The sequence below is a fragment of the Fomitopsis serialis genome (genome assembly GCF_022376445.1).
Source record: "Fomitopsis serialis strain Sig1Antser10 chromosome Unknown B0H18scaffold_29, whole genome shotgun sequence".
NCBI classification, from domain to species: domain Eukaryota; kingdom Fungi; phylum Basidiomycota; class Agaricomycetes; order Polyporales; family Fomitopsidaceae; genus Fomitopsis; species Fomitopsis serialis.
The window spans coordinates 305,158-331,910 of record NW_025954989.1 but is presented as its reverse complement, the minus strand read 5'-3'; the positions used below and the strand labels follow the sequence as shown (position 1 = coordinate 331,910).

Below are 26,753 nucleotides of genomic sequence, written 5' to 3'. Positions count from 1 at the left end.
GCAGTTCTCCAGTAGTTCTCCTGGTGGCCAGACCGGCCTGAAATGGCAAGACGCCCGGTAGCCTCGAGGCAATCGGCACGTGCGCAATGAAAGCCCAAATATGGTAATCAGCGTACGTCAGTATACCGCCGTACAGACCTCTCTCGATCTCGCCCTGCTCAGTACTCTGTTAGGCACGGAGTACTATCCACCCAATCAAACGACCCTAACAGTCATATTTGACTCGAGCTCGCACTTTGAAGAATGTCTTCCGATAAAGACACCCTCCTCTCCATGGGCTTCGACCCCACCCGCGTCGAATGTAAGTCGCCTCGCGTCCCCTTCCTCCCCAGCCCCCTTCACGCCATATACCTACGCGGACACTAACGTCTACTCCCCCTCCACACACAGGGGCGATCAAAGCCACAAACGGACGCGGCCTCCAGCCCGCAATGGACTTCCTCCTCGAGAACGACGGCAAGCCTGTACCTGACCTCTCCTCCATCGCCGCGCCCACCAGCAGTTCGGGCTCGGGCGCGCCGATGGACGTGGACGGGGACGACCGGGAGGAGCTGGAGGCGCTTCAGGCGGTGTACGGGAAGGCGCAGATCGCGGGTGGCGAGGCGGCCGAGGCCAAGGTGCGTTCCGTCCCCGCGCTCGATCGAGGGCTGCGAAGGGGGCTGAATGGGGTCGTGGGTGGCGCGGAGTAGAGCATCAAGTGCTCGCAGTGCGACAAGATCTTCAAGACCACTGCGCTCGCGAACTACCACGCGGAGAAGAGCGGGCACGACCAGTTCGAGGAGTCCACGGAAGAGGTGCGCCCGTTTGCAATGGACTCTGGCGTAATATTGATCGTCCTTGGTTGCGCGATTGTGATGAACGCGTCGGTTTCGTGCGCTAGATCAAACCGCTCACGGAGGAGGAGAAAAGGCAGAGGCTCGCAGACCTGAAGGAGAAGATGGCTGCGAAGCGCATGGTGAAGTCGAAGGAGGAGGCGAAGGAGCAGCAGGCGAACGAGGCGATTCGGAGAAAGGCTGGCCGTGTACGGACGTTGCCTCTGGAATTCTCGGAACTGCGTGCTAACTTGATCCAGGATATGAACGAGGTCCGGGAAGAAATGAAGGCGAAGGAGATTAAGAAGGATCTCGAGGCGAAGAAACGAGGTGTGTGCACGTCCCTCAACCGCGTCCTCTCTTCGTTGTGCTCATACGTGTCGGTGTCGGCAGAGAAAGTCGAGGAGGCGCAAGCACGCGCTCGCGTCAAGGCACAGATCGAGGCCGACAAACGCGAACGAGCTGAGAAGGCAGCAAGAGAGAAAGCCTTGCGCGAGGGCAAGCCCCTCCCCGAAAGCTCCGCTGCGCCCGTCGCTGCGGCCCCGCCACCAGCGGCGCCGAAGTCAGGGAAAGACTATCCCGAGACGCGTCTGCAGATCCGGATGGCTAGCGGCGGGCAGCCGTACACGACTACGCTTCCAAGCGACTCCAGTACGTTTCTTCGTCGAGCCTCACTCACAGGGAGACTCGCCGCTGGCGGAGTCCATGGCTGATCAATCTGATGTCCTATAGCACTCCGCGAGGTGGCTGAATTTCTGGCGGCGCAGACACTATCTGTTGATGTGGAGACGGTGACATTCGCAATGCATTTTCCGAGGTGCGTGTGCGACGCTCGTACCCGTGTGTCCATGCCGGCGGGTAGGGCGTGGGGTGATGCGTGCGCGTGTGGGTCCCGTTGCTGATGCGGTGTCGTCATTCCCTTTTGTTCTGTGCGCGCAGGAAACAATTCACTCGATCGGACTTATCGAAATCGCTGCGCGATCTGGGGCTGACGCCGTCCGCGGTGCGTACATCTGATTTGTGCGCTCAAGGCGCGTGTGATGGCGTGGCTAACGGAGTGACGCCCTGTTCTGTGTAGGTCTTGATCGCATCATAGGGGGACGAACGTGCTTTCGCTTGTTGGCAGATTGTGAAGCTGGGTGTGCAAAGTGTATGATATCAGTATGCTGATGACAATGCATGATGATTCTGACGAGGGAACGAAGATGTACGACCTCCGGGTCCGTGCCCCGGTCAATTCATCATCGGCCACTCCATCGTCATGCTGGACAGACTGTATACATCAAAATGAATCGCAGCCCAGCGCTGAGCGCCGATAGACTGTTTCAAACACCCCGGTGACCTCGTTATGGCAGGCGACCTTCCGGATCTGGATATGTGGCTTTCCTATGTCCCTAGGTGTCTAGCTGTCAGAATTCACTGTCCGCCGCAGCTTCTGAAGTGGCTGAGGGACTTGGCTCGTGTATATATGAGGCGTGTCTCTGTGCGCTGCAGTGTTCCTTTCCTCCCTATTATACCCAGGTCTTCGTCTGGAAGGACTCGCATTGCGCCCGCGGAATTGCAATAGCCACCCTCGTACGTTCCTCGTTCGCGTGCCATCCGGGCTCCGCGCGCGATTATCGATGACGCTCGAGTTTGGGGGTGTGCATGCCTGCGCCCTCCGCTCTCCATCGAAATTTTTGCGCTAGTGGCCCGCCATGCCTCCGCTCACGACGGACTTGCAGTGGCAAAGTGGACGGCGGCCTCCTCGCCCACCGCAAGCCGGGCCGGTGCGTGGGTGATGTGCCTGTGCGCGGAGGCATCTGGATTCTGCGTTGCGGAGGCAGCGGCGGCAGGACGGTAGAGCCTGCTGATCGAGATTGCCCCTACGCAAATTCATTTATGTGACGTGAACGTGCTGCGATTCATCACAGCGAACAGACAGACAGGCGCGACGACCGCCATTTTATGTCTTAGCGCTGCAGGAGATAAGTCACTAGCGCCGGCGGGCCCTCATGTACACCCATCACAACATCAGTCCCTGGACTCGTCCTGTCCTCCATCCTCTCCTCAAACTCCCATGTCCGCATAAGCCCCTCCAGGGCCTCGTTCCCGCTCCCTACACCCCCGACACATCCCATGGAGTTCACCCGCGTCCGCTCGCCCTCCAGCTTCTCCACGGGCGCGCCCTTCCGCCAGCGCCCTGGCGGGCCCCGCAGCCCAAAGTCCCCTCCGGGGGCGACCAAGGACATGATCCCTCTCGACCTCACGGCTCGCGTAGAGGAGGCAACCCCCGCCTACTCTAGTCCCCGCTCTTCCACCTGGTCTCCGTCCTCGCCAGCACTCGCTTCCGAACAGGATCTGTATTCCGAGTACGGCGGCTCCAGCTCTTCGCGCCGCAACACCGTGAGCCGAGGGATCCAGACGGGCATGCCGGTCCCCGTCCCCAGCACACCCAGCACCCCGCTCATCGCCGCCCCCGCGGTGAAGGTCATCAAGAAGACACCCACGCTCTCCCCGCCGCCAGCGGTTAGCTTCGACGCACCGCCCGTGCCATGGCGCGCGATGACTCTCGAGGCCGCCCAATGGAGCCTCACATCAGAACAACTCCAGGAAATCGTCTCGACGGCCATTCGCACATCCGCCCAGGAGGACTTTATCCGGCTCGTGTCCCGGCACACGCTCGACGTCGAGCTCGTCCAGGAGCTCGAGCGCCTCGACTCGGTGAGTGTTTCCGATCTGCTCGTAGCGCCTGGTGGCGTATCTCACTGGCCCCCGCGCTGACCCTCGGTCCGTCGATCCTCATCCAGCTCAAAGCGACGACACAGGCGCAATACCGCTTCAACACGCAGCGGCGGCTCATGCTCCTCCAGTCGCTCAATGCGTTGTCCTTCGCACCGGGCGACCCATCATCCCAGGAGGCGCTGTCGAATCTCACGGCACAGCTCGCCGCACTCGCTGCCTCCTGCGACCGTCTCATGGAGACCCTCCTGACGGTCGCCGAGCAGCGCGCACAGATCCAGCGCCTGCAGGACGTGCACGTCGCGTCCGCGCTCGCGATCACTCTACGAAAGCTGAACGCGAGCTACGGGCGGCGCGTGAACGAAGCGAAAGAGGGGCGCGCAAAGATTGCCGAGCTCCAAGCGGAGCTCGAGGAGGCGTGGGGCGTCGCGGAAGAGCTCGCACAGGAGATGGACGACCTGGACAACTTTGGGCGCGACTTCGGGTACGAGGGCGACGAGGTGATCGAGGACGAGGCGAGTGCGGTGTCGGGCGAGGGCAGCGTTGTCCTCCCGGACTCGCGCACGGAGTATAGTGTGCAGATGGCGGAGGTTGTGGGTGTGACGGCTACGGCCGTCTCGAGCAAGGCCATGTACGCCACCGTGTTCCCAGGGCCTATCGCGCCGTCGCCTGCGCAGCTCCAGGTCGCGGATCGCACGAGTCGAGTGATGGCTGCGCGGCGGCGGAGCGTCCGTGCGAGCAAGGCGAGCTTGCGGTTGCGGCAGCCGTCGATGAGCGAAGGCGAGTCGTCGCCGTCAGTTGCTGCCGCCGCACAAACAGCGAGGCGGGCGAGAAGCCGAAGCCGGAGCAGGCGGAGACCGACTATCTCAACAGAACCAGATGTCACCGTTCCCGCGGTACCAATTATCCGCGTCGAACCGGCGCCGTGCAAGGGCGGGTCCTTCCTCGAGCTGAACGAGACCCGGCCGACGACGCCGAGTTCTGCCACCCAAGAAAGCCCGCCACCACTGCCACCACTGCCCTCCGTCTCGATCAACACAACTTTTGCCTCGACGCGGAGCACCCTCGGTGAGTCGCACGCGCAGTACGTAGTAGTCGCTCCTCCTTACCCACGCGCCCCCGCAGAGGTCAGCTCGCCAGCTGCGAACGCGGCCGCCACGCCATTAACGCCGGAGTTCGACCGCACACTCATTCCCCCGTACACGTTCCACGCGGCCCGCGCGTCCAAAGACGACTTGTTCCTTCACAACGAGCGCGAGCGCGAGGTGAGGGCGCTCCGCGTGCAGTCGCTCGGGATGCGTGAGCGGGCCGATACTGTGAGCTTGTTCGATGGCGTGGCGGGGTCACACAGCTCGAGGACGCCGTACCGCAAGTCGGACGGGGAGGTCATCGAGAGGGGGCGGACGAAGGCGAAGCGGTACTCTGTGCCGTTGCGCGCGGCGCAGGTGCAGGCCTCGCAGCAGCCCCGGCCGTCGACGGGTGACGCTGGGGATGGGCCGTCCACTACGGAGGCTCCTAGCAAATCGGAAATTATAACGCCGACGCAATGGCGGGTCCAGCAACAGGCGGGTCCTGCGCCGACTCCGCAAGAAGCCTTCAGTCAGACACGGCCAGACAGTCCTACGCAAGCACCAGAGCTAGATCTGGATCCGGGCGAGCAGCCTCCGCCTCTCCCGCCAAAAGACGAGGCTGTCGCGGCTGTGGGGCTCCCATCGGAGCCCTAGCATACGGTGGGACGGACAACACAGCGGAAGGAGAAGGTGAAGAAGTCGAGCGTAACTTATCAACCCCCACCATCTCTCGGTCGTACTTGCATTCGGTCTTGGTCGCAGCCAGTGTACACTATCCAAGGTGCGTCGCGCACCTTCTGCTGTGCTGTCCTGTGGCTGACGGAGCACTTTTGCACGCTAGCAAAACTAATGCCTCATACCCGGCTCGTATAATGGCCTGCTATGTATTACTTAACTTGTCGCACCTTCCCCACCTTCATCTACCCTTCCATCGTCATCGCCCTCGCGCCTCCGCTCGCAGATAGTGCCGCGCTCGATGCGCGTGCTTGCGAGCCTACGAGGGCGCTCGCGGCGGACCTGTACATAGTGTACATAGTGGCTCGTGAGCGCTGTATCCGCTGCTGTTGCTTCGTCGCTTGGATTCGGCTTGTATTGCCCCTGCCTGTATTACACGCATACATGTACTGCCCCTTTGCTTCACTCGTTAGCGGACCTTTTGACAAGACGGAATACAATGGACTCCTGAAGTGATCAGATACGACGGGTGTGAGCATGGTTGAACATGCCAGTTGTCGTGATCCTTCCTAGTGTCCTGTGATGTATTGTTACACGATTACGCATGGTAAGCTATGTCCGAGTCGAGCCTTTTCTACAGATCAAGCATTAAGTGAACCCCAATTCGCATCTATACCACAAGAAACAGCGTAATCGCACCGGGGACAACCATCTTCAAGCCCCAGAGTCACACCTCCACCCCCGGCGCGTACTCGAACAGGTGCACCCGGCCATCAACCGTCCCGACCGCGACCCTGCCCTCCTCCTCGTCCAGCGCGAGCTTGTTCCACCCGTCGTCGTCCTCCTGCATATGGAATGTCATCGTCTGCGCGCGCTCCTCACCGTGCCACCTGTCCGGCTGCGCCCGCGCCCCCCGTACCATTCGTCGCTCACCCCATCCGCGCCCTCTCCCCTACCTCGCCTTCCTCCCCTACCGCACCCTCTCCCTCACCCGTCGCCCGCCCGCCGAGGGCCCCAGTGACTGGGAGGACCTTCCCCGCGACGCGCTGCCCGTGGTCGCCCGCCTGCGCGGGCCCGCCATCGTACGCCTGCGCGTCGAGCCAGAGCGCGGTCCCCCGCCGGCCGAGCACCATGTCCGACGGCGTGAAGAGCCGGATCGGTGACGGGATGCTGTGCGCCATCGTCGGCGCGCCGTCCGCGTGGAGGTACGGCGTCGCCGCGCTGGGGCCGGGCGGCAGAGGGGGGTGAGAGGGGGGGGCGGGGGAGAAGGCGGGTTGGGCGAGAGGACGTATGGTGGAGGATGTTGACGGGCCAGGGGAACCACGTGTCGAACCGGATGAGCACGTCGATCGACGGGAACGCCGCGTCCCCTCCCTCTCCTCCGCTCCTAGTCCACCCAGCAGCTCCCGCGTCGCAGGCGGGGAGCCGCGAGGCGACGACGAGGCTGTCGATGCGCCACTGCCACTTGTGCGACGCGAGCGGGTCGCACGCCGCCGGGGGCGCGTGGAGCGCGTTGTTCGGCGGGATCGTCGGGGGCACCGGGGGCAGCTCATACAGGTGTATCCACTGCCTGCAAAACGTGAGGACGTGCCGGGGCAAGAAGACCGCGCCCATGCAGCGCTGGTCCTACATCGTCATTCCCACCGTACCGCCTTGTCAGATAGTGGGAACAGCAAGAGGGGACGCGGACGTACCTCGTTGCGCAGCGTAGGGTCGTCGTGCTCGTGGGGGACGCGGAGCGCGGCGCGGACGCAGCCCGCCTCGACGTCAATCACGCGCACGATGTTGTCGGGCCCGCTCGCGGCGAAGACGCTGCCCTCGAGCGCGAGCGGGAAGCGAAAGCTCGCGAACTCCTGCAGCGGGAGGAACGGCGCGTGTGGGTCGCGCACGCTGAAGTCGATCGAGAAGATGCAGGTCGTGACGCTGCGGAGGCGGTCACATCAGAGGCGGCGTTGCGTAGTGAGAGAAATTGAGGTGGCGCACTCACGCGTCGCTGGGCCATCGCTGTGTGATGGCAAGGATGCCTGGATGGTTTGGGTCCGTGTTGACGTTCGCACCGGTGAGGTTCATGCACCGGAGTGTCGCGACGACCCTCGGCTCTCCCGTCCCCTCCCCGATGTCCCAGCATGCACGACATACTTGCGCGGCGCGGCGGGCTCGTCGTAGAACGTGATCGTCAGCAGATAGCGACCCTCGCGACCAGGGAGGTAGTGCACGGCGAGGTTACGCGCACGCGCTCCCGCTGGGATGCCGGGTGGGACCAGCTCGATCGAGCGCGTGCTGCGGGGATGGGCTGATGTCCAGTTGCGAAGGAGGGCGAGGGCGCGGAGGGTGAGCTTCTCGAGCTCAACGGCGGTAAGCGTGCTAAGGGGGCGCGCGTGCAGGCCGGGGAGGGGCAGGCCGCGGGCGAGAACATGGGCGTGGAGGGCATCGTGCCAGACGGTGCGGGAGCGGGTGAGGGCTTCGAGGGCTTTGCAGGACTGGCGGCAGGAAGCGAGTTAGTCTGGATGTGGGGCAGCAGGCGGGCACATACCTGACGAAGTGCGAGTATGCCGTATACCCCGAGGTGTCTGAGGACGAGGACGAGGATGTCGGTTGGGAGGGTCGCAAAGCTGAGTGCGACCATGTCTGGCAGCTACGACTCGGGGCTGCGAGATGGCTGGCAGTTCGGAAGGGCTGATTGTAGCAGGAGGGGATATGTATGGCCTGAGTACTTAAGAGCCGTTGGCGACCCGCCATGTCCTGCATCATGTCCAACAGCCAGCGCCAGCCACCGTTACTTATCGCCCTCTCCTCCGCCCTTCCGCTCCCCGCATGCCGCGACACGGTCACATGCTCTGTTCCACCACCCGCCGCGTCGCGTCGCTCCTTGCACCGTCGCGACATTGACCAGCTCGTAGAAGGCTCAGTCTACTCTGCGTGAGCTGCATTGCTGCTTAGGATTGGGATCAAGCGCATTGAACCGTTAGTGTCATTCTGGGTGACTCCTTCCCCGGAGAGCTCCCGGAACGCTCCAAACACTCCAACCGGCCGCCTTCAATCCGGCGTGCCTCCTTGACAGAAGCAAAGACATCAATTCCGTGCTTCATTATATCCTAGCGCACCTGAGCTGCGTACTCTGTTGCCATCTTCGACCACCGAAATAGGTTGTCCCCTTACCTCGAACAAATTAGTTCTCACACGATAGCTTGGCCGTACTTTGCGTGCTACGGCAAACTGTTGGTCAGAGACACCTTCTGCTCCTAAATTCCTCACTCGGGGTAGGATGATGAGCATGCCTAGGACCCTGTCCTCCACCCATATTTTCCGATCGTCTGCGGGACACAACGTAAGCCTCTCGTAGTACGCTGTCACCACACTCCATTTGACTCCAAGTCGTCACCAGGACCCTACTTACACGCCGTCTCCTCTCTTCTCCCTTACAGTAGATATCCGACGGGCGCGGCCGCACACATTCCATTCTACTGATTCAAGTCATATGTCAGCCAGTGGGTTTCTCTTCCAGTGTCAGGCACTGCCAACTTCTCCGTATGGGACGGGCCCGAAAAATAGTGGTCCCCCTGCGACTGCGGTACATTGAACGGTACCGCCTATGGCAGGTCAGTCAAAAGGGGGGTCGCTGGTACGGCGGCCGCGCTGTGCATGCTCGGTTGCACTGGGGCGATTGTATACCAATCGCGAGCGCTGGTGCAGCGGAGGTAGTGTGCGCAGACCACTCCTACTGCATGGCGAATCGAAGTCACCGCTACGCCCATTGAGTCCAGCCGTGCGCTGGTCGATGTACACCGCGTTCAAGACACAAGTCAGGACGGCGTGTCCATTTGAATAACTTCACCTCGCCGAGACATGTCTCCGGAATTTACACACGAATAGAGGACCAACCGTATCGGTGGAATAAGATCGATTAAAAAATGCAGCTGTACACAATATGCATCCGTCCAGAATCCCGAAAGCAGAAAGAAACGAAACTCAGTGACACTTCTGGGGCGTTACTAGGTAGCTTCCCGGGAGCGCGGCAGAGGCAGCAACCGCTCCCTCGGAGAACTACCCACCTTATGCCCTTCCCCTAACGCCGATACTGCCAAAGCATGGGAGACTCAGAGCGCGCAGCCCGTCCGGCGGACTCAGGCGCGTCGACGGCCATCCCGTCCCAGCCAGGCATCGCCATCCCGGGGTACACCACCCGCCACCTCGTCCCCTCCCCAAGCAACGGCGCCGGGGAGCCCGCATCTCGACGCCTCAGCCCTACCTCGGGGTGCGCACCACCACGACCGTGCGAGTGGTACTCCGCCGGGAGAAGGTCCATACGCGCGTTCGCACCGAAAGAAGTTACGGGGTCGAGGAACGCCGCAGGTGGGTCGTCTGCGAGTACTGCGTCCGCCTGCAGCGCGTCCATGGACGAGTATTCTACGAGACGCGTCGGCGTCGCGCCGCCCAGCGCGCCGGGCTTGTAGAGGCTCTGCACCGCCACGGGAACGTAGCAGAGCGGGTTCTTTCCCGCGGGTTGTCCGCGGAATGCGGACGGTGACGGGCGCCGGCCCTCCGCCAGCGCGACGGCCTCCTCGAGCTCGCCCATCGACGAGAACATGAGGAGATGCGGCGCGTACAGGAATGGCGGGTTCACCGTGCGCGAGGGCGGCTGCTGCGTGTTCACGAGTCGCCGGTAGGTCGCCGCGGGGACGGGGACGTACCGCGTCGACTCGCTCGAGGCTTCTGGTATCGCCTGCCAGAGTGGCGCGGGCGACGGGGAGAAGGAACTGGAGCTGGATCTGGAGAACGGGCTGTAGGGGGTGGGTAGGCGGTGGAGGGCAGGGTGGCGAAGTTGGGCTCTAGCGGCGGGGGCTGCGGTAGCCTGCTGTTGGCATGGTCTAGTGCACCACTGGACGCAGCGCTGGGTCGCGCCGTCGACGCCGGCGTCGACTTCGTGCGCGTCCTCGTCCCCACCCGCGCCTGCGCCACCGACTGCGCCTGCGTCTCCTCTCCCTTCCTCCTCGGCTGGTACTTGTACCCCGGATACATCCTCATGTGCTCGGCCTTCTTCTCCGCCGCCACCCCCTCATAGTGCGCGCGCCTCTCCGAGTCGAGGTCGTTCCACTCCTTCGCGACGCGCTTCGAGAGCTCCGTCTGGAGGAGCGGCGCCGCGTCCTTTGCAGAGCGCTGGTAGTGCCTGAAGCGGTCCGAGCGGAAGCACATGAACGAGTTGGGCGGGCGTGGGGGTTGCGAGGACATGTTATGGTATGTTCCGCGCTACAGGTACGGTGGGTGGCGTAGTCGGCGATGACGAGGAAACGGGCCTGAGGAGATAGGGGCTCTTCAGTGAGTGACAACATACCGTACCTGCACGCTTTTATGCACGCCCTGCCCCGTCGCTCGCACAGCGGTGCACAACACCCAACGCTTTGACAAGCCTCGCATGCCGGCGCCTATCGGCGCGGGGGATCGCCCACGCTTTGGCTGCCACCGAGAAGTCGTGCATCGAGGCAAAGCACAGATGCACGATCAACCAGATGCAACTCCGCGGCTGCGATTAGGACGAAGGAGGCAGGCAAGCGGACGTCTCGGCGGGAGGTGATTCGTTGGGTCGGCACGGGGTTTACGGGCGCAAGCTCCGTTGACAGCCTGCCGGACCTGGGAAACACAACGTCAGTGTCGGGTGCAACCAGAAAGCGGGAAAATCCCTGACGGGGTGGGGTAGATACACGATGCAATTTCGGATGAGTCCTGGTCCCTGTAAAGATGCTAAGTCGTGAGGCAGCGATCCACCAAGGAATAACCATGACACAGGTACGCCGAACCAAGGGCAGTCTCGAAACACGACGACAGTCGCACGTACAAGCCGCTCGTCTCACCATTGACGTGTTCCAAGAGATCGGTGGGAGCGAGAAGTGGGAGCGACGCGGATGAGTATAAGGCCATCGACGCCACTGATCCGCCTCCAACGCCCGACCCTGTCGTCACGGGCTGCACAACGTCGCGCGTCCGAGCATCGTGACCATCTCTGTGGCGCGCTGCGCAAGCCCTCGATGCACATCAATGAGCGCTAAATACACTTGTTGAGGATGATCCTCAGGTGCAGGTGTGCCTGGCCGGCCAGGTACGCAGTCAGAGACGAATCGAAACAATGCATACTTCAAGTTGACCTACCGACGCCGTACTGTGGTCTCTGATTGTGCAGTACAACAAGTGAGAGACAAGGCGCTGTGACCGATACGTGGACTGCAACAGCGGCGCAGGTCGGCGGGCGTCGGTAGGCGTGGCGTAACTCATGATAACAAACTCCAGCTTATTCGAGGCTGTCGGCGACCTACCTGTACAGACAACATGTTCAGGGCCAGCGTAGAACATCGGTAACGAGGAACTCACCATGTCTCAAATAAGTACCGCCACCCCATTGTGTAGGTACTTCGAACTCACACCGCAGTCAAGCGAGCCAGGCAGAATGTACGGGAAACCGATCCCGCAGGCTATCTACGTATTAGACACTAGTAAACAACAACAACTCCGTTGGAATCCATCGCCATCAGTATGTCAGAATAAGTTACAAACCTCAGCTTCGTCCACCGACGCCAGACCTAGTCCTCGTCTCCGATGACGTGTATTGGTTCAGTCTCCACCTCGTCCGCACCCGGCACAGGCGCATACCACTTCGAGGTCGGCGTAGTCAGCTCGATGGCGTTCTCCTTAACTGACGAGGCCGCGTTGCGCCCGCTCGTTGAGTAGAGGTTGATCAGGACGACGATGAGCGTGTAGAGGATGAACGCAATGCTGTAGGATAGGCGCAAGATGAATGGGGGCTGAGCGACAGATGGGAAGGTGAGGAACATACCTCAACATGATGAGCACGTAAGTGACGTGGTCCATGCCCTCGTCGTGCACGAAGTCGAGTTCCTCGTCCGTGGCAGACATGAAAAGTAGACTATGTGATCGTCAATGAAATACTGCAAGTCCTCATGATGTTCAGCCTACCCTGCACAGACGAGCAGCTATACCAGGCCCCAATCAGCGTCTACAATATCAACTACGATCGCAGTATATACGCACGAATGAGGGCAAATGCCTGAACGCACGTCCAGCAGACGCTGCAGTGGGCCCCTCGTCCCTGCCACCTTCCGCGAGTGTATGCTCGCTATGACTGTCGCCTTCCTCCAGCGGCGCATACTTTGGCACAACAAAGCAAACTTCGATGATCCGGGCGAGACCAGCCAGCATCAAGGTGTATCCAAAGACCGAGTGCACCTGGGTAATTTCCTGGTCAGCAAGACAGATGGCATTTTTGAGTGATAACGTACCTTCGTGGAGAGCATCAGTGCCTGTGCGTGTTGCGACATCGCCCAACCAGTCAGTATGATGCTGAGACTAGCGTCAGCGACGAAGTCGGAATGGGGAGCATTGAGGGCTTACATCAAGGAAGGCACGACAGAACGCTGGTTGTATCGCGTCAGCAGATAATTAGTCGTATATTAGTAGCATACAAACTTGGTTGTTCCGCGATAGGAAGATGCCCAGAGCGCCTCCTGTCCACCCTATACGAAGAGAGCGAGTCAATAACGCACAAACTACTCCGGACTAGAATCCTTTCGTACAGAGTACACCTAGAATGCTGAATAGGCTTGAACATACTGCGCGCTCTGCTGTCAGCGAGACCGACTCACGTATGCTGCATATCCTTCACCGACCACCCCGAGCCATGGTGTTCCGTGAATGTGTTGACTGCGCACTATGTCAGCCTCGTTATCGCTTCCGGCTAATGGACACCCACCGATACCCTGCAGGCATCAGTCAGCGAAGTCGATGTCCGTGAACTGCAGAAGACGTACCCAGAGCGTGATAACCCAAGAATCCCACCACTCGGGACTGCGCCCGCTCCGTCTGATCCACGTCTCTCCGACGAGCAGTAGAATGGCGAGGATGATTCCGTACGCGATGAAGCCGCTTCCCTGTGACCGTACATTGTTTGACAGCACACTGGGTGCAGAAGGCAATGTAACATACCATGATGTAGTGTGCGAGGCACTGCCCAAGGTGCCCGCCACGACAGTATCCTCGGACGGTGATCGCGCCAAAGAGCATCTGCGTCCAGCCGATTACGGGGTAGGCCTTACCCACAATACCGTGTGCAACAACTGCGTATGGGCGCAGAGTTCGCTCATGGATATGAAGCTTGAGGTAGATTCCGAGAGCGAGCTGAAGCGCGATGGGGATGAGCATGATGTTGGCCATGGTTCCATGTACGCCGGCTAGGAAGGCACGCCCGCCATGCGCATGGCCTAAGATGTAGCCCCCTATGGTCAGGAGGAAGCCCACGCTCTAGGGAACAAATTAGTAGGAGGTCTATACGACGCACACTGAGAGACGGTTGACTGGGAGCTCACTTGCAGAGGAACATGCCAACGACTGCGCGAGAGCCCGAGTACCATACCCGTCGGGAACAGAACACCCCAGACGAGTGTCTGCACACATATATGGAGCCAGAGGATTGTATCAATTGGTGCATTCGACTGCTCCTCCGTGAGTTCGTCGTGGTGTTCATGAGCAAGTACAGGCAAAACCAGTGCGAGCAGCCAGATAGGCAGAGACGTCATAGTAGCCGGCCGAGCCATTAATTGCGTTCCACAGAAGGCCTGAGCGGAAGGTATGCAGACTTGGCCGTTGTGGAATGGACGACCAGGCGGCCGCTGCGTTGGCTCTGAACGTTTCTGAACAAGTGCGGTCTGAATAATGTCAAGCCTCAGGCTAGTCCGAGTCTGGCCGCTGGATGGTCTCACAGTCGCTCCGCCGTAACACACGTGATACACGTGACGATGACAGACAAATGGACCCCTCCTCCTCAGACTCGATACTCACCATCGGTATCACCCAATGTTCAGTCATACGCAGGACCCAGCGCTCAGCCACGTAATAGATCTTGTTTGTTCGCGAGTAGGCTCTACACAGTGACGACCATACATAGTACATACCAGTCGAAACTAAATAACAGTTGATGCTGCGGTCACAAAGTCCATGACCCGCTTCCTATGAGCCCCTTGATAGCCGACGAAGGCAAAATTCATACACCGGTCCATCCGAACTTTTTCCTGTGTAGGACCACTTTGCAATAGTCCTGTAGACGATCCTAGATCCATTAGCTAGGGCTGTCGACGACTCAAAGCTGCAGTAACTTGTAAGACGTACACGAAATTGAAAATGCTTCGCACAGTCCCTATTTCTTTGCATACTTTGAGAGGCGACCATTGCGGAGGCACCATATCTCCGAACTCTGCCAGAAACTCGTGGAGGTTGGACACGTAGAGAGGCTCGTCGAGCCTTTGGCAAAGGACAGCATCGGCAAATCACAATAACGGGTTAAAAATGGGATATGGACGTACAGGGCCTCTATGAATTGCATCTGAACGTTCCAGACAGTCACACCACGTAGCTGCTGGATCCAAATTTGAGGGAAGTACAGCATGAACTCAAAGTGTAGTTGCGCAACCGGAGGAAACGTCGCATAGCTGCGCGCCACGATGGGGTGACGGTCGATGCGACATGTTCTGGGTGTGGCCACGCTCGGTATGGAGGACACCGGATGCAGGTGCGCGTTCTCCACCTCATGCCGGATGCCCCCTCGAACTTCGAAGTGGATATAATCGAGCGCTGTTTGAGCAGACGCCGTGCGCCAGCCTTCATGGGGTCTAAGGCTTAGCCGGCCATTTTCCATCCCTGGAGCATCAAGTCCAACACTCCGCATGGCTTCGACTGCATATATGCGCCGTTCATGAGTGAAAGAGGGTGTGAGTCGATTCCAGACTCACCATTGCTATCCAGTCGCGCTTGGCCGCATTGCGGATGTTTGCAGAAGCCATCGACCTCGATGGTGTGAACAGCAATATTAGTCCACTCGTCATCCATATCGTTGCTCTCTTCAAATGACAGGCCTAGTCCATTGAGCCAGCACGCTCGTTTGAACAGTGCATTGCGCTCCGCCGTAGAGCCATAGAGCTCAGCAAATTGAGGGCAAGCAGTGTAGAAACAGACATGTGTACGGATGTCATGCTCGGCGATGTTCTCCTTGATCATCAATAATAATTCGAGAGCTAGGCGGTACTGGATGGCTGCATGGGGCCCGCTGCATGTAGTCGGAGGAGACATTCAAGATGGATGGCAGACTGCAGCAGCAGCGAGCCCAAGGTGAAGTATATATACCAAACCATGCACGTGTGACTGTCCACAGCACTCGCTGCCAGGCGATTCCAACTTCTGACGCCGAGCATACGGGGCTAAGAATCTGAGTTGTGAACAATTCACGGGATAGAGACCCTGAACTGTCAGAAGGAACCATTAAGGCCAAATGAAATGGCCGAACGCAAGAGTAAAATGCACAGACTCCGCTATGTACATTAGCCTCAGCAGCGCGGCGCGCGACATGAAGAATAACTTAGATAGTAGCGCTTGGAACGCACCAAGAACGCACACTGTTTTGCGGGCTAGGTAGTACGTGCGCCGCCGCATCAAACATATCTATTCTACAGGACCGTAGATATCATCTCGATTGGAATTGGATAGTATATAGCCATGTCCTCAGACTCTACGTGCAAGCAGCATACGGATCATGATGATCCAGGGGACTCTGCGCATCATGTCAGGTCTAGTCCGAGTCAAGCACCCAAGGACATCCTCCTCTCCAACGCGCGCCTTGCCTCTTCGCCTGGATCACACTTCGCCAGCTTGTCATAATCATACCATACAAGCATCGAGTCACATTCCGTCACTATCTTCCGCTGCGCATACGACCACACGGCACCCGCCAAGTGAAAGTGTGTCCTAGGTAAGCGTCTTGACGAATCCGAGCCTAGGCGGTGCGGCTTGTGAGCGACGAGCAGCGTGTCGGGGTAGACGACGGGTCGTTTGTAGTCGATGGAGATGGACTTGAGGATGAGCGAGATGCCCCGCCCGGCGAGCATGTCCGCCGCGCGCTGTGGGCCGCCGATCTCATGTGCGAGGGAGACCATCCACTCGATGCGTGACGACTCGAAGAAACGTACTTCGCATGCAGCATGTTAGCAGCCAGTTCTGTCTTCCTCCTTGAGAGACGCACCATAACGGACGTTGTTTACATGCCTGCAAAATCGCTCGTTACACTGTGTGGACACGAAACTAGACACGCACTCACTGAAAAGCATCATGGTCCCCCCATACAACCTTCTGCTCCCAGAAGCTGGTCGGGTCATATCCCAACTCAGACAGCTGCGCGCGTGCTTCCTCCTCCGGAGAGACAGTCTTCGCCTCCGCCTTCGTGTGCAGGTGCTCTGCTAGCAGTTCAGGCGACGGATCAGGCGACGCGGGCCCTGTCGTGCCAGGAGCGATGTGATACGGCGAATTCGGATCGCGGAAGGCATCTTGTAGAGCCTACTGTACGGGGCTCGCTAGTCAGGATGAGGCGATGTGCTTGCAGGCAGCTGGGTGGACAATGTTCAAGGCTCATACGTACTCGGATAGACGACGAATGCCGTAAATGAACAGAAGTATGCCTAGAGTGTTCAGGGAGACGCAGAGCTTGGGGCCTGAAGCGCTGTCCGACCGTCACGGCGTGTCTCAATGGCAGTAGCATCGATAGAATGGAGGAACTCAGATGGACGGTGGACTGTGGCCAAGGATGGTACGATTGGACTGTACGTCGGCACAAGCAACTCGAAGCAAGAGAGACAGCCGGGTTGTCGGAAGTAGATGGACATCCGACAATGACAAGGATGACTGTTGAAAAGAACAAAATAAATATTGAGACCCGTAGGTCTACCACTCCGGGAAAGCGTGTCATCCTTGTGCAGGGGCCATGCTAATCTTCTCTGTATCGTTCCAATTTTTTCGTATGTCACCCCGAAGGGGACAAAGTAAGTAGCGCGCTATGAAGGGCACCAGCGGGAGGTTTGCATTTTGTTCAACCCGCGGATAGTCACGGGATGTCAAAACAGCCCAACCACAAATCGCCCGCCGGTACATATGTACTCGTTCCGTCTCGGATGTATAGGCGGACAAGTGATCACAAGCTGTACTGTAGATGTGTATTTTGAGTCTTCCATTGTTTCGCAGATTGTTAATGAAGCCCTCGAGGTGTTCAGATGTAAATTTTGCACTAGGGTCGCCCCCACTGCGTACCATTGCTGTCAACTAACACCCCATTTCGACCCCGTTATACGGCCCGTCGTGGTCCGACTCATCGCCGTCCCAGAGCTCCGGTACGTCCCCAACGATGCACTCTGTGCTCGGGTTATCCTGGCCGGGACACGCCGCCCACTCGCCCGAGTCCTCGATGTGCACCTCCCCAGACGGGTGCACGAAGCCGAGGAACATGCCCGGCAGGATCGGTACCGGGTCTTCCTCATTGTTGATGTGCGTGACGGAGGTCGACTGGGCGTCGACGTAGTCCGCGAAGGCTTGGTTCCCGACCCGGGGCAGGCCGTACCCGACGAAGGTGAAGGTCGCGTCGGAGATGTGGAGCGGGAGGTAGACGGCGTCGAGGAGGGAGATCGCAGCGCCTGTGATGCGCGAGGTTTGTATGAATTAGCTAGAGTGGGCGTGAGGATGCGTACCTAGTGAATGTCCAACGATTGTGACCTTGCTCGCGCTGTACTTCGACATGGTGGTCTGTACGGCGGACAGGACGTCCGTCGCGGCCCTGTACGCAATAGTTGACTTACGTCTTCATAAACATAGAAGTGCACGTACTGGGTCTGTGCGTCTGCAAAGCCCGAGTGGACCTCAATATCCGAAGACAGTCCGGGGAAGAGGGTCGAGTCGAGCGTGGTCATGACAATGTCCGCATCCGTTATGAGCGGTAGGCTATACAACACATACCGTCAGTCAGTGTAACATTACACGTAGAACAATGACGCACGTACATGTCGTCCACGTCCGTGCCCTGGTGCGACACAATCACGCTGTCCAGCGACGGGTCGTAGCCAACGAACCCTTGTAAGCACACATCAGCCTCCATGCCCACGTCCACAAAGCCGATCCCCGACCATCCACTCACAATACTGCGTCGTATCCCCGTCCCCTCCCGACGCAACCGGCTCAAAATCCGCGTTCGCCTCGCAGTCCGAGCCGCAATCCCAAGCGAGCGTCGCCGCCGGCGCACAGTACCCCGCGCTCGCATACCACGTATACGGCGTGAACGTGTCGATCTGCGCCGTCGAGAGCGCGGTGATCGACTGGCGTGCGCGCAGGCCGGGGGCGGGCTTGGCGGACGCGGTGAGCGCGGTGTACAGGAGCGCGGCGCTGAACGCGAGGGCGTGCATGGCTCAGTGCCGCTCAAGGTTCGAGGGAATGCGAAGGCTGCAGACCGTGGAACGGTGTGCGAGCCCTGTTAGGGGGCCGATCCGGCCGGATTATATAGGGGACATAATAGAGGATGAGCTAAGGAAGGGGCCTGTGCGAGCCCGTTAGCCAAGTTCGACTTTGGGGCCATATGGATCTACCTTCGAGGAAGCATTGTGGAAAATCCTGGTGTACGAACGTTCCGCAGTGATGACTGCTATGTAAAGCGCGCCTCGTGAGCCCTCTGTGCCCCTCTGCCGCGCAGGTGACACGTTCGTTGGAATCAGTCGAATAGGAATGCTGATAAATACCGGCGTACCTGGCTGTCGACGTCGATCGAGCAAGCTTCGACCCCTCGATGCTCCGATGATGCCAGAGCCGTGTGAGAAAACATATCCTGTTGTACCTTTATCAGCGTCCTACAATACTGGCTGTGAGTCGTCAGTGAGGGTTGCAGGGATCTGTGTATAGGTTTAGCAACGTGCTATTGTAGGCGCACATAATCGTCGGGATTAGAGGCTTTGCGGTGATGGCATCTGACCATTCCGCAGTCTACGAAAGCGTCCTCCTGTGGTCTGACGCGGACGCCTGAACTGGTTATTCATGAGAACAGCCGCTTGGGAAGAGCGGCAGACCCACGAGAGCTAAGTAATTACGAGATCCTCAGCATGGTCATGACGGCAGTGGAAGGACACGGCAACAAGGGGTGCGCCGTCTTGACTCCCTCTATCAAACGTCTGAGACCGTACAGCACGGGATGCAGTCAACTAGTGTGAATGCGAAGGAGAACGTAAGGTACGTACAAAGGTCCGTCAATATAATGCAGCCCATACGGACTGTCAAGAACATTGACAGGAGTTGACACCCTTCATCCTATTGAATGGTGCAACTGGGAGAGAGTGCTGGATATATGCCGTACATCATTCTCAGTGGTCGACAGTATCAAGGTACCTGCCAGACATCAGCATCGTGAAAGAGGGCTGGAAGCGTGACCGGAGGCGTCAAGTTGAGGATCTCGACCCACTCTATGTATGGCTACGTGAATCTCGTTTCGAGCAGATGATTATCTCCACCACAGCAGGATGGTCAGAAGAAGATGAATGCACCTATTGGCGCGTACTGCCGCAGCATTGCCTAGATGTTGATGTTCCGCGCAGCTTTACTGCTTTGATGCGGACCGGAGTGAAGTCGAGAGGTGTGTTATTCCTGGGGAGCGGAGTACGCCACGACAAACGAGAACGAACATGTAGGCGGATCGCACATACTGTCTAGTGAGTCACCCCACCAGAACAGCTCTTCCACGCTCTCGGTCAATGATCCGGATCCCGTCCTGTAGGCCATCGTTGAGCTGGCAGATGGGAGCTACCTGCTACGCTTGTTGTCTGTCCGTATGTCTTGGTGTAGCCGGACTGCCTTCCCCGAAGATATCTAAGGGAACGGCGGTGGATCCCACATATTGCATTACCTGTACGCATGTGTCAGTCCGATGGTACATAGGGCAACCCGAGTCACTGATGATAAGTACGCACTGCTACCGCACAACCGCTTCAAACGTTGCAACCCGTCGTTGTAGCATCCGGCATCATATATCAATCTTTGACAAGCACTTGAACCTCAAGCACGCCACCCCAGGCCTACCTGAACACCGTGAAAGGGCGGAGCGGGGCGTACATACGGGACACTGATCGACGTACGCGACCGCGGCGGACCCCATGCCAATGGCACGCCTGAACTGGTGCAGCACACATCGCCCGATGCTTGTCTGTAATCTGCTGGGAGACTTGCGACGGAGAAGAGGGCCAGCGAGTCCGACTGGAAGGAAGCGTAGGTGAGCGGTTGGAGGAAGAAGGGGAGCGGGTGGTCGGACGGCAGAGCCACATGGGCGATCGCATCTTAATCTCAGCGATGATCGACTGCTTGCCAGAACACCGCCTGTCCGTCCCGACAAGCACAAGCTGAGCACACGTCCCGCTTGGCCCACACTGCTTGCGGGTGGTTCAACGATTCTGACCATGCATCTTCTTCCTTGACCATCTGTCGACGGCGCATAGCCGGGGTACATAACACCAGCTGCCAGTTATTGTCTCGTCCCCCGGCTTCATCCTCCTCCCCCGTCTCTGGCCCGGCTCTATCTGGTATCGAGTCGCCATGCCCTTCCTTACGCTCGCCCTCGCGCTCCTGGCCGCGCTCCTGGCCGCGCTCCCTGCCAGTCAGGCCCGCCCCGTCCACTATCCCCGCGCGTCGATCAGCACGCTCAGCACGACCCAGATATCCTCGTTCAAGCCGTACTCCTTCTACGCCAGTGCAGGGTACTGCTCTGCCGCGAGAACCTTGGCGTGGAACTGCGGGGCGAACTGCCAGGGCAACCCGAGTTTCGTTCCAACAGCCTCGGGAGGGAATGGGGACACCGACCAGTTCTGTGAGTGCCGCGCGATGTTCATACCGGAGACATGGGCTGGTATGGGAGCGTCTCGTATACTAGAGATGTTTTGCTACGTCGATGTGGTCGGACGACCTCATTTTTGGTTCAAATGCTGTCTCAAATCGTGACCAATGCGACAAGATTCGCGGCCGTCTCACAGGTCATCTTGAAAGATTGATTTGAATCCGACGCATTCGCCGCAAATGCGGTCTCGCTGGTCACTGTTTGAGATTGCATTTCGGCCTCAGTGGGGGTGTTTTGCTAATCATTATCATCGGTGAAGTTGCGCTCAAACACCCTCGTGAATTTGCGCGTTTGGTATGTATTCTCCCAGGCTCCACCCATAATCATGACCACGTCTCCGGTGTCGGGAAGTACAGTGTGCTAACCGAAAAGTACAGGGTTTGTGGGCTACGACCCGGCGCTGGACACGGTCATCGTCTCGCATCAGGGCACAGATCCAGAGGAGATGTGAGCTTTCCCTTCCTCTCTGCCTCCCGCCTTCCTCTCACGACGCGAACGCGCAGACTGCCCCTCATCGAAGACGCAGAGTTCGCCAAGGAATCGCTCAACTCTACCTTGTTCCCCGAAATCAACTCCTCGATCAGCGTACACTCCGGGTTCGCAGACGCCCAGGCCAAGTGAGTCGATCTGTCCGCTCTGTGGTAGCATCGCAGCTTGCTGAGATCCGGGATGCCGATAGGTCCGCGACGCAGGTCCTTGCGGCGGTGCAGACGACGATGTTAAACCACAGCACGAGCAAGGTGATGGTCGTGGGACACTCCCTCGGTATGTCCGTCCGCACTCGATCACTCGTACCTATATCTAACAAACCTCCCCGCCCCCAGGCGCCGCGATCTCCCTGCTCGACACCGTCTATCTCCACCACCAGCTCCCCTCCGCGACGCTGAGCTTCGTCGGATACGGCCTCCCGCGCGTGGGCAACCAGGCCTTCGCGGACTACGTCGACGCGCTCGGGGTGAGCGTCACGCACATCAACAACAAGGAGGACTTCGTCCCGATCCTGCCGGGCAGGTTCCTCGGCTTTGCCCACCCCTCGGGCGAGGTGCACATCACGGACGCGGGCGCGTGGGAGGCGTGCCCCGGCCAGGACAACCCGAGCACGGAGTGCATCGTCGGCGACGTGTCGTCGGTATTCAGTGGCAAGGAGGCGGACCATGATGGCCCGTATGACGGCGTCAAGATGGGGTGCTCAAGCTGAGCTCGATCGACGGCTGACGACTTGATGAAGATAGAAACGATGCGCGTGTACGCGGTGTGCGTACATGCCAGTGGACGACATGTATCTTGGTTTTTCTGGGATTTGGTGTTCGGTATACCTTCGTTGTGTCATGTTGTATTCCAGTCAGATACCTCAGGACGTTTTTGTTATCAATTATTTGCCCGAAACCAAACGATGCAGGGCGTCCCTGCGCGTCGCGAACGGTCGTGACATGTGTAGAGGCGAGCGAGTCGGAAGTAGAACTGAACATAGCGTGATCAACAGTCGAGGACAGATTTCACTGACGCGACGGTGGCGACAGATGTTCTATACGCCCACTGGCACCGCTCTGATTAGCTAGTGTTGTCCGTCGTGTACCCCTATTTCGGTCCCTGATATGGACCAAGACACAAGATTCCATTGCGGTCTACCGGCGTACTGTATCGTAAGTTCCTACAAAGCACCAGGTTTCATGGATTTCTTGCGTGCAAGAACCTCGCGATGCAGTGCTGATGGCATACCTGTCTGAAATTGTTGATACACGAACGCGTCTCTATGTACATACGAACTTCGCGAACAGGGCGATAGATGTGGTGCACCCACCCATTCCAGCGCCACCAAATCAGTGTCTGCTGTTATCTGCGCGCGTCTTGAAAGTAAGTGCTTAGTATGCTCGAACGAACGATATAACCCCGGATGAGCGAAATATATGCCGCCCTCGATGCTCGCTTCGCGGATGCTGGCGTTGACAATACCTCGTCGATACTGCTTCTCTCGTCTGTCCAGCTGCCAGACGACTGAGTGAGCTACGAGCACAGCTATAAGCACGTGCGAGGAGGCAAGGGCACTGACACCTGTGATGTTCGGGTTCAGGCGACCGTCAACGAGATATCCACTATGCCGCGGACAGACCACGGCTGGAACAAGCTCCGGAACATGGCGCCGACCTTGCCGTCAAACTCGTCCACTTCCAGCTTCCTCCCCTCGTGCCAAGCGTACAAGACACGAACCGACACCTTGACGCCCTTCAGCATATCAAAGTATGGTTGACCCATGGTCCCGTGTAGATCCCGCAGATCGGGGTCCCCGGCTACGTCCTGGGGCTGAGGGCCCATGTGTGCACTCCCATAAAACGGGAGCTCAGTCTTGATGCTGACTTGCTCGAGCTGGTGGCTCCGGACAGTCGAGAAGACACTGCGCAGTTCGCGCGCGAGTCTAGATCTCAACCAGCTGTCGACCGACTTGCCGGTGCCCTGGATGACACCGCCGTGCAAGCTGAAGTCGAGAAACCGCAAGGCGGTGCTTGGTATGAGAGTGCCGTGGCATCCTGTGTCGTGCAGGAGGTCAGTGATGAAGCTAGAGCGAGATAGACAGAGGCACTTCACTGGATGGGAATTTGTCCTCAAAGTAGTGAATCAACGATGGTCCAGCCGCCTCGAGGAGCAGGGTGAGTGGCAGGCGCCGTGAGCCTGCCGCCCAGACCATCAAATGTTCAAGGGAGTTGCAGATCCCTGAGCGCACGATCCACTCGATGATAGTCTTGTATTCTTCCGCCTCGTGGCTCGTATCCAGTGTAATCTGAAGAAGCTGAAGCCGTATATTGGTCCACGACTGAAGATGGATGACTCCGGTGTGGTTGGATGAACCCTGATCAGCTATGATCCAACCTTCGAGACTGAGGTGTTTGAGCTGTGGGAAGGCACATATTATCCGCCCCAGCTGACAGAGGCTGTTCAGCTTGCAGAAAGACAAGTGCAGCGATTTGAGGGATGTGAAATGCGGCAGCGCTCGAAAGAACTCAGGGCGCATGAAGCGGTGCAATCCCTGGATCGTAAAGGCTTGCACATCGGGTATGGCATTGCCGAGTGCAAGGAGCAGTGCGCCAAGAAAGCCGCCGTGGTTACTTTGACTTCCTTGCTTTGGAAATATGCTGGGGTCGTGCTGTGACCCTGCACACGATTCTGAGATGTCCAGTTCGCGAGTGGTTGCGAGCCAGCTCCTGACGCGCGGAGACACGCGAGCCTGCTTGAAGAGCATCTCGAACCTCGAGCGGTCGTGGATCTTGACGGTGCGATAGAGGTTGTGCATGGCTCTGGAGTGCCATGCTGCGCATATCAAAACCGCGACGGCCAAGGTGGGCGCATCCATCCTGTCGATGATCATCTCGAAGACCTCAAGCGGGATGCGAGCGGAGAGGGCTGGCCGAAGGGTGCTTGGTGGAAAGGCGTAATATTGTCGTTCATCAACACTCCATATGACAGCTTCTGTGTACGGTGTATCCTCATATGGAGGGGGAGAGTCCTACACGGATGCGTCAACGTCAGTGGTTGAGCGCTTGAGCTCTCGCACTGGGCACTTGGACGAACAGTGGAGGAAAGCAAACCTTGCTCTCTGGCGTCAATGAGGGCATTACTTCAAGTTACTAACGGCTCTGGCGCGCGCGCCGCGAGGTGCAATCGTCTGGGCTTGAACGCAGGTAAAGCGTGGGTGCAGATGCGGCAAGAAGGACGGTGGAGGCTGTGTCTGTTGCCGCAGTGTGAGGTCTGTATCAGAGGACGCTCACTTCATAAACGCGCGACGCTTGTTTGTTCTCAGTTTGCAACCTCCTGGCGCGAATCTGCTATGTATAAGTAAAGAACTTGTTTACGAGCACCTTTTCCACCACGTTATTCGGCTGAGAAAACAGCGTCTAAAGAAGAAGCACAAGCTGCGGGAGCAATCGCCTGGGCCGTACAAAACAAATGGCCTGAACCTTGGGGTGATAAATCGGGTCTATTCCTCCATACCCGCGCTGGATATCAGCGAACGTGCGGCCTTGCACAAGCGTCCAGCACCAGCGTCTCCTATACGAAACCCGGACACGGAGCATATGCAGCCTCAGGAAAGAAATAGTCTGATCGAGCCACATCGGTGCTCGTAGCCCTTCTCGTTGATCGTACCGTCCGCATCTCACATGTGCGAAGCTATGTATAGCGACTTCCGAGGCTGCATTCACACAGCGCCATCCCGAGAGCGCGACCATGTCAGCCACCTCCGGCTTCGCTGCATATGGTTCCGCCAGCCGTTCCATTCCCCGCTCCCAGGCTCAGGCGACGACCACAATCCGGCGGCCCGCCAACACTGCACCGCCCGGCATATAAGCTCGGTGAGAGGGCTACTTCGACTGCACGCATCCATCACCGGCGTCCCTGGGCCTCGAGCAGTCATGCCTGCCTTCGCCTTCGGCGTAGCTCTGTTGGCTTCACTGTCCGTCGTGCAGGCGAAGCTAGTCCCTGGGCTGCGAGTGCGACAGTCCATCACCGCGCTCACCTCAGCGCAGATCGCAGCCTTCACGCCGTATACATGGTACGCTAGTGCCGGATACTGCTCTGCGTCGGAAACGCTGTCCTGGAGTTGCGGCAGCAACTGCGAGGCTAACCCCAATTTCGAACCGGTCGCCTCCGGAGGAAACGGCGACACCACGCAGTATTGTGAGGATGCTTGTGGTTTTCGAGAATCTCGGAGGCTGACAGGTTGCCAGGGTTCGTGGGCTATGACCCAACACTGGATACAGTCGTCGTGTCACACCAAGGAACGGATCCGGAGGATATGTAAGTGGCTGTGTTGGTACATTATCCGCGTATTAATCTCACCTTCACATCAGTCTGCCTTTGTTGACGGATGGTGACGCCGTCCTCACCAACTTGAATTCGAGTCTCTTCCCAGGAGTATCTTCGGACATTGAAGTGCATCAGGGCTTCGCTGATTCACAGTCGAGGTGAGCAGGGAGATTGCGGAGGGAGGCATGCGCTGAACAGTGTTGCAGCACCGCGTCCGATGTCCTGTCGGCGGTCCAGACTACAATGTCCAAGTACAGCACGAACAACATCGCGATTGTAGGACACTCACTAGGTGAACGACCTCACGCGCTGCATAATGGGTATAGCTCGCTCACCTATGTTCTCCAGGAGCCGCGATATCCCTGCTGGACGCCGTCTACCTTCCGTTGTACATCCCCGGCGCAACGTACACTTATATCGGATACGGCCTGCCCCGCGTCGGGAATCAGGCCTTCGCGAACTACATCGACGCCCTGTCAACATCAGTAACGCACATCAACAACGAGGAAGATCCCATCCCCATCTGCCCGGGCATGTCGCTAGGCTACGTGCACCCGTCCGGTGAGGTGCACATCCAGGACTCCGGCGAGTGGGCGGCGTGTCCTGGGCAGGACAATCCGAGTACGCAGTGCATCGTTGGCGACGTTCCATCTATTCTTGACGGCGATGAGTCGGACCATGATGGACCGTACAACGGGATTACTATGGGTTGCTAGTCGCGACGAGGGAACGCGACCTCCACTCCTTATTGATATTTCTATGTGTTCTGGGTTTGCATATGGTTTTGGATTGAGACCTCGGAATACCTGTAGCGATATTCGCAATGAATTGAATTGTGACATGTTGGTCTGTGAACGTTTGAATAGTCATTGTCGCCAGCTGGAGCAGACATCCTGTATGGTTGAGTGAAAATCGCAGTGGGGACAAGTGCTGGTGTCC

General features: G+C 58.5%; 12 protein-coding genes across 12 annotated transcripts; 4 read left to right on the top strand and 8 right to left on the bottom strand.

Annotated features, from left to right (window-relative positions):
• The first annotated feature begins 142 nt into the window (after window positions 1–142).
• B0H18DRAFT_1004845 (ubiquitin-related domain-containing protein) lies at window positions 143–2,065 on the top strand. The gene is made up of 8 exons (XM_048028520.1): window positions 143–301; window positions 391–617; window positions 690–794; window positions 881–1,021; window positions 1,073–1,142; window positions 1,206–1,463; window positions 1,545–1,629; window positions 1,752–2,065. The coding sequence occupies exons 1-8, from the start codon at window positions 244–246 to the stop codon at window positions 1,888–1,890; spliced, it is 1,083 nt and encodes a 360-aa protein (XP_047894014.1). The 5' UTR covers window positions 143–243; the 3' UTR covers window positions 1,891–2,065.
• A 750-nt stretch (window positions 2,066–2,815) lies between these two features.
• Window positions 2,816–5,371, top strand: B0H18DRAFT_305828 (uncharacterized protein). The gene is made up of 3 exons (XM_048037476.1): window positions 2,816–3,515; window positions 3,602–4,601; window positions 4,659–5,371. The coding sequence occupies exons 1-3, from the start codon at window positions 2,931–2,933 to the stop codon at window positions 5,255–5,257; spliced, it is 2,184 nt and encodes a 727-aa protein (XP_047894013.1). The 5' UTR covers window positions 2,816–2,930; the 3' UTR covers window positions 5,258–5,371.
• A 429-nt stretch (window positions 5,372–5,800) lies between these two features.
• On the bottom strand, window positions 5,801–8,352 carry B0H18DRAFT_1210872 (uncharacterized protein). The gene is made up of 7 exons (XM_048036400.1): window positions 7,812–8,352; window positions 7,418–7,758; window positions 7,266–7,370; window positions 6,973–7,201; window positions 6,567–6,904; window positions 6,235–6,499; window positions 5,801–6,176 (listed from the first exon to the last, which is right to left on the bottom strand). The coding sequence occupies exons 1-7, from the start codon at window positions 7,902–7,904 to the stop codon at window positions 6,006–6,008; spliced, it is 1,542 nt and encodes a 513-aa protein (XP_047894012.1). The 5' UTR covers window positions 7,905–8,352; the 3' UTR covers window positions 5,801–6,005.
• Window positions 8,353–10,264: 1,912 nt separating this feature from the next.
• Window positions 10,265–10,489, bottom strand: B0H18DRAFT_838792 (high mobility group box domain-containing protein; the record flags this gene model as incomplete). Its single annotated transcript, XM_048039470.1, has 1 exon — window positions 10,265–10,489. A coding segment is annotated over one exon (225 nt), but the record flags the coding sequence as incomplete, so codon positions are not given.
• Window positions 10,490–11,639: 1,150 nt separating this feature from the next.
• On the bottom strand, window positions 11,640–14,134 carry B0H18DRAFT_1004819 (uncharacterized protein). The gene is given in 14 exon segments (XM_048028519.1): window positions 11,640–12,043; window positions 12,105–12,194; window positions 12,245–12,261; window positions 12,320–12,514; window positions 12,568–12,628; window positions 12,680–12,702; window positions 12,755–12,801; window positions 12,862–12,878; window positions 12,931–12,988; window positions 13,038–13,044; window positions 13,096–13,215; window positions 13,271–13,585; window positions 13,651–13,970; window positions 13,981–14,134. 13 exon segments carry the CDS (start codon window positions 13,876–13,878, stop codon window positions 11,851–11,853), a joined length of 1,371 nt encoding a protein of 456 aa, XP_047894010.1. The 5' UTR covers window positions 13,879–13,970; window positions 13,981–14,134; the 3' UTR covers window positions 11,640–11,850.
• Window positions 14,135–14,154: 20 nt separating this feature from the next.
• On the bottom strand, window positions 14,155–15,606 carry B0H18DRAFT_1004817 (uncharacterized protein). Its single transcript, XM_048028518.1, has 4 exons — window positions 15,070–15,606; window positions 14,644–15,013; window positions 14,450–14,581; window positions 14,155–14,378 (listed from the first exon to the last, which is right to left on the bottom strand). Exons 1-4 carry the CDS (start codon window positions 15,404–15,406, stop codon window positions 14,291–14,293), a joined length of 927 nt encoding a protein of 308 aa, XP_047894009.1. The 5' UTR covers window positions 15,407–15,606; the 3' UTR covers window positions 14,155–14,290.
• Window positions 15,607–15,726: 120 nt separating this feature from the next.
• Window positions 15,727–17,144, bottom strand: B0H18DRAFT_1004814 (HotDog domain-containing protein). The gene is made up of 4 exons (XM_048028517.1): window positions 16,746–17,144; window positions 16,428–16,663; window positions 16,353–16,375; window positions 15,727–16,298 (listed from the first exon to the last, which is right to left on the bottom strand). Exons 1-4 carry the CDS (start codon window positions 17,070–17,072, stop codon window positions 15,913–15,915), a joined length of 972 nt encoding a protein of 323 aa, XP_047894008.1. The 5' UTR covers window positions 17,073–17,144; the 3' UTR covers window positions 15,727–15,912.
• A 278-nt stretch (window positions 17,145–17,422) lies between these two features.
• On the bottom strand, window positions 17,423–18,552 carry B0H18DRAFT_876003 (lipase; the record flags this gene model as incomplete). The annotated part of the gene is made up of 5 exons (XM_048040468.1): window positions 17,423–17,790; window positions 17,845–17,930; window positions 17,981–18,094; window positions 18,154–18,223; window positions 18,288–18,552. The coding sequence occupies 5 exons, from the start codon at window positions 18,550–18,552 to the stop codon at window positions 17,423–17,425; spliced, it is 903 nt and encodes a 300-aa protein (XP_047894007.1).
• A 1,924-nt stretch (window positions 18,553–20,476) lies between these two features.
• On the top strand, window positions 20,477–22,403 carry B0H18DRAFT_1004784 (lipase). Its single transcript, XM_048028516.1, has 5 exons — window positions 20,477–20,990; window positions 21,395–21,464; window positions 21,521–21,634; window positions 21,697–21,782; window positions 21,842–22,403. The coding sequence occupies exons 1-5, from the start codon at window positions 20,720–20,722 to the stop codon at window positions 22,213–22,215; spliced, it is 915 nt and encodes a 304-aa protein (XP_047894006.1). The 5' UTR covers window positions 20,477–20,719; the 3' UTR covers window positions 22,216–22,403.
• Window positions 22,404–22,615: 212 nt separating this feature from the next.
• On the bottom strand, window positions 22,616–24,066 carry B0H18DRAFT_1004778 (uncharacterized protein). Its single transcript, XM_048028515.1, has 3 exons — window positions 23,601–24,066; window positions 23,163–23,542; window positions 22,616–23,069 (listed from the first exon to the last, which is right to left on the bottom strand). The coding sequence occupies exons 1-3, from the start codon at window positions 24,022–24,024 to the stop codon at window positions 23,034–23,036; spliced, it is 840 nt and encodes a 279-aa protein (XP_047894005.1). The 5' UTR covers window positions 24,025–24,066; the 3' UTR covers window positions 22,616–23,033.
• Window positions 24,067–24,384, bottom strand: B0H18DRAFT_1004777 (uncharacterized protein). Its single transcript, XM_048028514.1, has one exon. It carries the CDS (start codon window positions 24,326–24,328, stop codon window positions 24,116–24,118), a length of 213 nt encoding a protein of 70 aa, XP_047894004.1. The 5' UTR covers window positions 24,329–24,384; the 3' UTR covers window positions 24,067–24,115.
• A 684-nt stretch (window positions 24,385–25,068) lies between these two features.
• On the top strand, window positions 25,069–26,737 carry B0H18DRAFT_1004772 (Alpha/Beta hydrolase protein). Its single transcript, XM_048028513.1, has 5 exons — window positions 25,069–25,685; window positions 25,736–25,805; window positions 25,859–25,972; window positions 26,021–26,106; window positions 26,163–26,737. The coding sequence occupies exons 1-5, from the start codon at window positions 25,169–25,171 to the stop codon at window positions 26,528–26,530; spliced, it is 1,155 nt and encodes a 384-aa protein (XP_047894003.1). The 5' UTR covers window positions 25,069–25,168; the 3' UTR covers window positions 26,531–26,737.
• The last annotated feature ends 16 nt before the right edge of the window (window positions 26,738–26,753 follow it).

Excerpts from the sequence above, each read along its gene's own strand:
- B0H18DRAFT_1004845 (XM_048028520.1), top strand. The coding sequence starts at position 244 with ATGTCTTCCGATAAAGACACCCTCCTCTCCATGGGCTTCGACCCCACC. Across the intron at positions 302-390 it reads CGACCCCACCCGCGTCGAAT|GGGCGATCAAAGCCACAAAC; the intron begins GTAAGTCGCCTC and ends CTCCACACACAG. Across the intron at positions 1,464-1,544 it reads TACGCTTCCAAGCGACTCCA|CACTCCGCGAGGTGGCTGAA; the intron begins GTACGTTTCTTC and ends GATGTCCTATAG.
- B0H18DRAFT_305828 (XM_048037476.1), top strand. The coding sequence starts at position 2,931 with ATGGAGTTCACCCGCGTCCGCTCGCCCTCCAGCTTCTCCACGGGCGCG. Across the intron at positions 3,516-3,601 it reads AGCTCGAGCGCCTCGACTCG|CTCAAAGCGACGACACAGGC; the intron begins GTGAGTGTTTCC and ends ATCCTCATCCAG. Across the intron at positions 4,602-4,658 it reads CTCGACGCGGAGCACCCTCG|AGGTCAGCTCGCCAGCTGCG; the intron begins GTGAGTCGCACG and ends GCGCCCCCGCAG.
- B0H18DRAFT_1210872 (XM_048036400.1), bottom strand. The coding sequence starts at position 7,904 with ATGGTCGCACTCAGCTTTGCGACCCTCCCAACCGACATCCTCGTCCTC. Across the intron at positions 7,759-7,811 it reads GCATACTCGCACTTCGTCAG|TCCTGCAAAGCCCTCGAAGC; the intron begins GTATGTGCCCGC and ends TCCTGCCGCCAG. Across the intron at positions 6,500-6,566 it reads GTCAACATCCTCCACCATAC|CGCGGCGACGCCGTACCTCC; the intron begins GTCCTCTCGCCC and ends GCCCGGCCCCAG.
- B0H18DRAFT_1004819 (XM_048028519.1), bottom strand. The coding sequence starts at position 13,878 with ATGGCTCGGCCGGCTACTATGACGTCTCTGCCTATCTGGCTGCTCGCA. Across the intron at positions 13,586-13,650 it reads GTTGGCATGTTCCTCTGCAA|AGCGTGGGCTTCCTCCTGAC; the intron begins GTGAGCTCCCAG and ends TTTGTTCCCTAG. Across the intron at positions 12,629-12,679 it reads TCTGTCGTGCCTTCCTTGAT|CATCATACTGACTGGTTGGG; the intron begins GTAAGCCCTCAA and ends CGCTAGTCTCAG.
- B0H18DRAFT_1004817 (XM_048028518.1), bottom strand. The coding sequence starts at position 15,406 with ATGTCTCCTCCGACTACATGCAGCGGGCCCCATGCAGCCATCCAGTAC. Across the intron at positions 14,582-14,643 it reads ATGCAATTCATAGAGGCCCT|GCTCGACGAGCCTCTCTACG; the intron begins GTACGTCCATAT and ends CCTTTGCCAAAG. Across the intron at positions 14,379-14,449 it reads CGAAGCATTTTCAATTTCGT|GACTATTGCAAAGTGGTCCT; the intron begins GTACGTCTTACA and ends GATCGTCTACAG.
- B0H18DRAFT_1004814 (XM_048028517.1), bottom strand. The coding sequence starts at position 17,072 with ATGACACGCTTTCCCGGAGTGGTAGACCTACGGGTCTCAATATTTATT. Across the intron at positions 16,664-16,745 it reads GGCATTCGTCGTCTATCCGA|GCTCTACAAGATGCCTTCCG; the intron begins GTACGTATGAGC and ends CCCGTACAGTAG. Across the intron at positions 16,376-16,427 it reads GGGGACCATGATGCTTTTCA|GCATGTAAACAACGTCCGTT; the intron begins GTGAGTGCGTGT and ends GCGATTTTGCAG.
- B0H18DRAFT_1004784 (XM_048028516.1), top strand. The coding sequence starts at position 20,720 with ATGCCCTTCCTTACGCTCGCCCTCGCGCTCCTGGCCGCGCTCCTGGCC. Across the intron at positions 20,991-21,394 it reads TGGGGACACCGACCAGTTCT|GGTTTGTGGGCTACGACCCG; the intron begins GTGAGTGCCGCG and ends CGAAAAGTACAG. Across the intron at positions 21,465-21,520 it reads GGCACAGATCCAGAGGAGAT|ACTGCCCCTCATCGAAGACG; the intron begins GTGAGCTTTCCC and ends GCGAACGCGCAG.
- B0H18DRAFT_1004778 (XM_048028515.1), bottom strand. The coding sequence starts at position 24,024 with ATGCGCCCTGAGTTCTTTCGAGCGCTGCCGCATTTCACATCCCTCAAA. Across the intron at positions 23,543-23,600 it reads TGAGGACAAATTCCCATCCA|GATGCCACGGCACTCTCATA; the intron begins GTGAAGTGCCTC and ends TGCACGACACAG. Across the intron at positions 23,070-23,162 it reads TGGACGAGTTTGACGGCAAG|GTGTCAGTGCCCTTGCCTCC; the intron begins GTCGGCGCCATG and ends CGAACATCACAG.
- B0H18DRAFT_1004777 (XM_048028514.1), bottom strand. The coding sequence starts at position 24,328 with ATGCGCAGCATGGCACTCCAGAGCCATGCACAACCTCTATCGCACCGT.
- B0H18DRAFT_1004772 (XM_048028513.1), top strand. The coding sequence starts at position 25,169 with ATGTGCGAAGCTATGTATAGCGACTTCCGAGGCTGCATTCACACAGCG. Across the intron at positions 25,973-26,020 it reads TTCGCTGATTCACAGTCGAG|CACCGCGTCCGATGTCCTGT; the intron begins GTGAGCAGGGAG and ends ACAGTGTTGCAG. Across the intron at positions 26,107-26,162 it reads GATTGTAGGACACTCACTAG|GAGCCGCGATATCCCTGCTG; the intron begins GTGAACGACCTC and ends TATGTTCTCCAG.